Source organism: Pleurodeles waltl, chromosome 10 (assembly GCF_031143425.1).
Source record: "Pleurodeles waltl isolate 20211129_DDA chromosome 10, aPleWal1.hap1.20221129, whole genome shotgun sequence".
Lineage (NCBI taxonomy): Eukaryota > Metazoa > Chordata > Amphibia > Caudata > Salamandridae > Pleurodeles > Pleurodeles waltl.
In genome coordinates, this window is record NC_090449.1 from 144259799 (window position 1) to 144268422 (window position 8624).

At 42.4% G+C, this 8624-nt stretch overlaps 1 protein-coding gene across 3 annotated transcripts in view; it reads left to right on the forward strand.

The window, feature by feature from the left end:
* Positions 1-7991, forward strand: part of BUD31 (BUD31 homolog) — a 43701-nt gene extending 35710 nt beyond the window's left edge. For all 3 annotated transcript variants that reach the window (XM_069210026.1, XM_069210027.1, XM_069210025.1), the window contains exon 5: positions 7683-7991. In XM_069210026.1, coding sequence (XP_069066127.1) covers positions 7683-7733 — 51 coding nt within the window. In that variant the 3' untranslated portion in view covers positions 7734-7991. The remainder of the gene's footprint in view (positions 1-7682) is intronic.
* The last annotated feature ends 633 nt before the right edge of the window (positions 7992-8624 follow it).

Consider the following 8624-nt stretch of genomic DNA (forward strand, 5'->3'; position numbering starts at 1 on the left):
TGTGGAGTTCGTGTTTGACATACTCCCAGACCATATACTCTTATGGCTACCCTGCACTTACAATGTCTAAGGTTTTATTTAGACACTGTAGGGGTACCATGCTCATGCACTGGTACCCTCACCTATGGTATAGTGCACCCTGCCTTAGGGCTGTAAGGCCTGCTAGAGGGGTGTCTTACCTATACTGCATAGGCAGTGAGAGGCTGGCATGGCACCCTGAGGGGAGTGCCATGTCGACTTACTCGTTTTGTCCTCACTAGCACACACAAGCTGGCAAGCAGTGTGTCTGTGCAGAGTGAGAGGTCTCCAGGGTGGCATAAGACATGCTGCAGCCCTTAGAGACCTTCCTTGGCATCAGGGCCCTTGGTACTAGAAGTACCAGTTACAAGGGACTTATCTGGATGCCAGGGTCTGCCAATTGTGGATACAAAAGTACAGGTTAGGGAAAGAACACTGGTGCTGGGGCCTGGTTAGCAGGCCTCAGCACACTTTCAATTGTAAACATAGCATCAGCAAAGGCAAAAAGTCAGGGGGCAACCATGCCAAGGAGGCATTTCCTTACAACAAGCACTTCTGGCAAGATATGATAGGGCTCATTGGGACGAAATGCAACATTTCATAGAACACTTACCCAAAGAGTTCCAGAAAAGGGCACAACAAGTGGTGGAGGAAGGACAAAGTATCTCAAACAATCAGATACGGTCAGCAATGGATGCAGCAGATACAGCTGCAAGGACAGTAAATACTGCAGTAACAATAAGGAGACACGCATGGCTGCGTACGTCAGGATTCAAGCCGGAAATACAACAAGTGTGCTGAATAAGCCTTTTAATGGACAGCAGTTGTTTGGGCCGGAGGTGGACACTGCTATCGAAAAACTTAAAAAAGACACTGATACAGCCAAAGCCATGGGCGCACTCTACTCCCCACAAAGCAGAGGCACATTTAGTAAAACACAGTTCAGAGGGGGGTTTCGAGGACAAGCTACAGAACCCACAACCTCTCAAACAAGGCCCACTTATCAAAGCCAATATCAGCGGGGAGGTTTTCAGGGGCAATATAGAGGGTGACAATTCCAAAAGAATAGGGGGAAGTTCCAGAGCCCTAAAACTCCTCAAAACAAACAGTGACTTCCAATTCACAAATCCCCAACACATAACACCTGTGGGGGGGAGACTAAGCAATTTTTACAAACATTGGGAGGAGATAACAACAGACACTTGGGTACTTGCAATTATCCAGCATGGTTATTGCATAGAATTTCTCAGATTCCCTCCAAACGTCCCACCAAAAAAACACAATATGTCAAAACAACACATGGATCTTCTAGGACTAGAGGTCCAGGCATTGCTACAAAAAGGAGCAATAGAATTCGTACCAATTCAACAAAAAGGAACAGGAGTTTACTCTCTGTACTTTCTCATACCCAAAAAGGACAAAACACTGAGACCAATATTAGATCTCAGGACGTTAAATACCTACATCAGATCAGATCACTTTCACATGGTGACATTACAAGACGTAATCCCATTGCTCAAACAACAAGACTACATGACAACACTAGAGCTAAAGGATGCATACTTCCATATACCGATACATCCTTCGCACAGAAAGTACCTAAGGTTTGTATTCCAAGGGGTACCTTACCAATTCAAAGTGTTGCCAGCCGGGATAACAACTGCGCCAAGAGTTTTTACAAAATGCCTGGCAGTAGTAGCTGCGCATATCAGAAGACAGCAAATACACGTGTTCCCGTACCTAGACGATTGGTTAATCAAAACCAACACGCAAGAACGGTGTTCACAACACACAAAGTATGTCATAGAAACCCTCCACAAACTAGGTTTCTCACTCAACTACGCAAAGTCACACCTTCAGCCGTGTCTAACACAGCAATACTTAGGGGCAACAATCAACACAACAAAAGGGGTTGCCACTCCAAGTCCACAAAGGGTACAAGCATTTCACAATGTAATACAAGCCATGTATCCAAAACAAAAAATACAAGTCAAAATGGTGATGAAACTACTAGGCATGATGTCCTCATGCATAGCCATTGTCCCAAACGCCAGATTGCACATGCGGCCCTTACAACAGTGCCTAGCATCACAATGGTCACAGGCACAGGGTCAAATTCTAGATCTAGTGTTGATAAACCGCCAAACATACACCTCGCTTCTATGGTGGAACAATATAAATTTAAACCAAGGGCGGCCTTTCCAAGACCCAGTGCCTCAATACGTAATAACTACAGATGCCTCCATGATAGGGTGGGGAGCACACCTCAATCAACACAGCATTCAAGGACAATGGGACACTCAGCAAAGACAGTTTCACATAAATCACTTAGAACTACTGGCAGTATTTCTAGCGTTAAAAGCATTCCAACCCATAATAAGCCACAAACACATCCTTGTCAAAACAGACAACATGACAACGATGTATTATCTCAACAAACAAGGAGGAACACACTCAACACAGTTGTGTCTCCTGGCACAGAAAATATGGCATTGGGCGATTCACAACCACATTCGCCTAATAGCACAGTTTATTCCAGGGATTCAAAATCAGTTAGCAGACAATCTCTCTTGGGGATCACCAACAGATCCACGAATGGGAGATTCACCCCCAAATACTAAACAGTTACTTCCAAAGATGGGGAACACCACAAATAGACCTATTTGCAACAAAAGAAAACACAAAATGCCAAAACTTCGCATCCAGATACCCACAGGATCAGTCTCAGGGCAATGCGTTATGGATGAGTTGGTCAGGGATATTTGCATACGCTTTTCCCCCTCTCCCACTCCTTCCATATCTGGTAAACAAATTGAGTCAAAACAAACTCAAACTCATACTAATAGCACCAACTTGGGCAAGACAACCTTGGTACACAACACTACTAGAACTCTCAGTAGTGCCTCATGTGAAACTACCAAACAAACCAGATCTGTTAACTCAATACAAACAACAAATCAGACACCCAAATCTAGCATCGCTGAATCTAGCAATTTGGCTCCTGAAATCTTAGAATTCGGACACTTACACCTTACACAGGAATGTATGGAGGTCATAAAACAAGCTAGGAAACCAACCACTAGACATTGCTATGCAAATAAGTGGCAAAGATTTGTTTATTATTGTCATAATAATCGAATCCAGCCATTACACGCATCTGCTAAAGACATTGTAAGCTACTTACTACATTTGCAAAAGTCAAAGCTAGCTTTTTTCATCCATTAAAATACATCTTACCGCAATTTCAGCGTATCTGCAAATTACGCACTCGTTCATTATTTAGGATACCAGTCATAAAAGCGTTTATGGAAGGCCTAAAGAGAATTATACCACAGAGAACACCACCAGTTCCTTCGTGGAACCTCAACATTGTCTTAACTCGACTTATGGGTCCACCTTTTGAACCTATGCACTCATGTGAAATGCAATTCTTAACATGGAAAGTTGCATTTCTAATTGCTATCACATCTCTAAGAAGAGTAAGTGAGATACAAGCATTTACCATACAAGAACCATTTATTCAAATACACAAGCATAAAGTAGTCTTATGAACAAATCCTAAATTCTTACCAAAAGTCATATCACCGTTCCACTTGAATCAAACAGTAGAACTACCAGTGTTCTTCCCAGAGCCAGATTCCGTAGCTGAAAGAGCACTACATACATTAGACATCAAAAGAGAGTTAATGTACTACATTGACAGAACAAAACCAATTAGGAAAACACAACAGTTATTTGTTGCTTTCCAAAAACCTCATACAGGAAATCCAATTTCAAAACAAGGCATTGCTAGATGGATAGTTAAGTGCATTCAAACTTGCTATCTCAAAGCAAAAAGACAACTGCCTATCACACCAAAGGCACACTCAACTAGAAAGAAGGGTGCTACCACGGCCTTTCTAGGAAATATTCCAATGACTGAAATATGTAAGGCAGCCACATGGTCTACGCCTCATACGTTTACCAAACACTACTGCGTGGATGTGTTAACAGCACAACAGGCCACAGTAGGCCAAGCAGTACTACGAACATTGTTTCAAACAACTTCAACTCCTACAGGCTGAACCTCCGCTTTTGGGGAGATAACTGCTTACTAGTCTATGCAAAGCATGTGTATCTGCAGCTACACATGCCATCGAACGGAAAATGTCACTTACCCAGTGTACATCTGTTCGTGGCATGAGTCGCTGCAGATTCACATGCCCCCACCCGCCTCCCCGGGAGCCTGTAGCCGTTTTGAAGTTGATCTTAAACATTTGTAAATATATTACTTTAAACTACATTATGTACATACATATTCACTCCATTGCATGGGAACTATTACTATAATACACAATCCTACCTCACCCTCTGCGGGGAAAACAATCTAAGATTGAGTCGACACCCATGCGCAATGGAGCCGAAATGGGAGGAGTCCCTCGATCTCGTGACTCGAAAAGACTTCTTCGAAGAAAAACAACTTGTAACACTCCGAGCCCAACACTAGGTGGCGGGATGTGCAAAGCATGTGAATCTGCAGCGACTCATGCCACGAACAGATGTACACTGGGTAAGTGACATTTTCCATATATATATATATATATATATATATATATATATATATATATATATATATATATATATATATATAATATGTTTTGAGGCACCTAAGCTTCTCATTGAAAACTTCTGGGAATTTTTTTCTCAAAAGTTGTGTAATTTTGCACAGACTGTATTTAAATTTGGGGACATGCATTAGGATCTAAATATATATGGCGTCTTTTTCAATGGGCCAGTCAAGGATATGGTCTCCTTGTAATAACATGTATAACTTTGCATGTGCTACACAATTTCTGTACATGATTTTCCCTTGAAAATACCCCTTCATTTTGGTGGGTTGACTTCCATAAACTCCTAGCTGTATATCCATGTTGTGCATATTGACATCACCCTTGAAACCTTCTCTGTTAACCTTTTCTGATAATATTGTCAAGCTTGAACAGGAGTAAAACATATCTCCTTGACTATATGACTTTTTTTTTAATTGTATTTTTTTTAAATTAAATACCCTTACACAAATAGGTCTGGAGGGTATTCCTCTACCTCTTCTCCTCACGTTTCATCGTACTACCCTGGGTCTGCCAAAATGGAACCTATAGTCTGCCATGTACTGTATCATTCACAGCACACATACACTGAGCACATGCATATAACATGCACAGCACTGCATCTTAATGTATTGTACAACTCACAGGCATGCATACCCCCCCAGCACATGAATATACCACATAACACACTGCACAGTACTGCATCATCCCTGTATTATAGCATTCACAGGCAAACATACACCCAGTATACAGACCTACACACCAAACCAATGTAGGCCAAAGGTGAGTTAATCACACAGCAGTGGAACATTATATGAGAGAGCCTGTAGGCCTCACTACAATGACACAGGTTAAAAAGGAGCTGTTCGCTCCTACTGATCACTACATGGTATGCTGTCCCCACCGTGGTTGTGCTGCTTAAATCCTTGTAAAGGAATTTGCCTTTGACCACAATGAAGGTCGTGCTTTGAGTGCCCCTCCCTGTCCAACAAGCGCGAGTTCTGTGCAACAGGCTCATTTTGTGGCACACACACACTACATGTTTTGCCTATCACAACAAAAATCAGCATTAGGCATTCGGATTTCAGTACAATTGGGGCATGGGTGCACCTCCATTTCCATGCGGAGGATTTTTCCGCCCCAGCAATACACGATGTAGTGCACTTAGCTGGTTTTAAAGACCTAAATTACGAGGGACTCTGCAAAGCTACACTGAATTTGTGATTACTTGTCTCCCCCTTCCTCCCTCTCCTCCAATATTTCCTCCTTTGCTATTTAATTATTCCACGTCTGACTTCTGTTTCTTTTTGGCTTAATAAAAAATTATTCCCAGCCAAGATCTTGGAGCAAATCATCAGCAGATGCCTCATTGCAGACCTCAACAGCCGCCAACTCCTCAACACCACTCAGTAAGGTTTCAGACCCAACCACATCATGGAAATTGCCCTAATAGCAACTGCTGATGACATCTGCATGACTCTGGAGAGAGGAGACATGGAAGCCCTCATCCTCCTGGACCTTTCCCCAGATTTTGACAGAGGCTCCCAAAAAATCCAACACATTCAAGACATCGGAATCCAAGGACATGCGCTCTGATGGATCTGCTCCCTCCTGACTGGAAGTACCCAGTCAGTCAGCCTGCACCATCCAGCTTGGACGCTTGTGAACTCATCTGTAGAGAACCTTAATGGTCCGTCCTGAGACAGACACTAGTCAGCTCATACATGATTCCCTGTAGCCAGTGTCATTTGCTTTCCTAACTTCAAAATTCTGTCTTACGCAGGCGACGTGTAACTCATTCTCTCCCTCAAGGATAAGGTGCCCAGTACCCTAGATCAAGTTCAATGCCTACATGACTGAAATCACTAATTTCAAGACCAACTGTCTAAAGCTGGACACCAAAAAGAGTGAAATCGTGATCTTTATAAAGATCCCATCACCGTTGGACTCCATCAGATGCTCAACAGAGCTGGGACCGATACCTACTTCTACGACCCCTGCCAAGAACCTCTGGATCATCATCGACCGCAAACTCGGTATGATCACCAAAGTCGGTGCCGTCACAGCCTGATGCTTCCATACCCTGAATATGCTGAAGTCAAATGACTCCCAATCAGCCCTTGGAAAGCCATCATGCCCACCCTGGTTACAAGCAGGCCGGACTACAGGAACACCCTCTATGCTGGGATTAACAAACATCTCACCAGAAGGCTGCAGACCATTCAGAACTATGTGGCCAGAATCACTCTCAACCACTCATGCCGCACTTGTATCACAGCATACCTGAAGGAGCCCCACTGGCTCCTCATTCACAAACTAGCACAATTCAGACTCCTAAGGCACACGTTCAAGCCACTACATAGCACTGGACAAGCATAACTGAACAATCTCATCTGCTTTCACAAAGCTTCCAGGCAACTCTGTTCGTCTGGACTCTTATTGTACAAATCCCACACATGCAGAAATTCAGATCTGGTGGTCGAGCCTTCTACTTCATGTCTAAACTGTGGAATGATCTGCCGCCACACATAATGGCCTATTCTTTACTTCGTGAGTTCCGCAAGAAGTTGAAGACCTGGCTTTTCGAGTAGTCCCACTAGGCCCCTGGTGTGACTTGACACACACCTTCTCAGCTACAGGATTCCCTCCTGGGCGATAGTGCCCTCTACAATTCTACCCAACGTAACATAATTATTTTTTGTATTGTTTTAGGATTTCACATTTAAATGCAATGGGTTGCGCAGGGTGAGGGGAGCACAGCACAATATACAAAATAAGAAATGTTAGCAGTTATTGGACAGTATTGATGTTTTACAATTGAAATGGTGACTTTTGTACTGTAACACAGTCTGTAAAATTGATTTGTGTATGCTTTATCACACATAGCATTACAATTATTGTGCTACAACATACAACCTTTTCATTTTGGGTATAAGACTGCATTACTGCATAATTTTGTAAATTAAGTTACTAGCAAACTGTGCCAGTTCGGATACATTTGTAAGTCAAATTCAGTTGTACTTCAGTACCTTCAACTAAAGAATATTTCTATGTTTTTCTTTCTTTTCTATTCCACAGGGGAGAATCATTGAATGCACACATTGCGGCTGTAGAGGATGCTCTGGTTAATCCTTCTTTGTATTGGACATTAATTGGAATTTCTTAGAAGCCTATAATCTCATCTCTTGGACCACTGCCTGCATGGATGATGAAGTCATCCACACAACAGTTTGCAAATAATGTCTGTGTATATTTAAATTCTGTTTTCTTTGTGGGGCTGCAGCATGCTACACTTGACTACTTTGAGTTCATTGTTCTTATTATGTGATTGGTTTAGTCCGTTTTTAAATAAAACATTTACTCCACACGAATGGTGGGGAACATCCATGTGTCATGGAAGGAGTTCAACTAAATTCTTGGGATATAAAGTGTAGATTATGTTCCAACATTTGCCGTTTATTTGGTGGGGAGGGGTGATGTCTATTTAATGTTAATGTGGGTCTCCTTTTAGTGTGACCATTTCATACGATAGATTGATACCAGAGTGGATGGCTTGTTATTTATTTGCAGCAGATAATATAATTCTGGTATCGGCAAAAGATATTTCATTTCTAGGTATTATTGAGACAGGATAATGCTTTTTAATTTTCCAAATCTTTATTTATTTCTCCTGACAGGGAATAGTGGGCAATGTGACCTAAAGAAAGCTCACACTTTAGCTGTCTGCGTTAGTTCATCCAAAACCCTGACATGTCCAGGATAACAGAGGCCCCCGCACAAACCAACCACACACTTTGGTCCACATTCCCAGAGCTTTCTCACTTTGGTGTGTTTGTGATTGGTCACTTGCAAGTTATTAATCAAGCATTGGCAAAGCCAATAAGTTTTGCCTCTCCAAGAGTTATTGGCTCAGCCAATGTCGTTTAGCCATGTTGTACAGCGATTTGTGCAGAGTTAGGTGCGGTACAATGCAGTAGAGTGGAGTGGCATGGTGTAGAGTTGCATTGTGTGGAGTGGGTT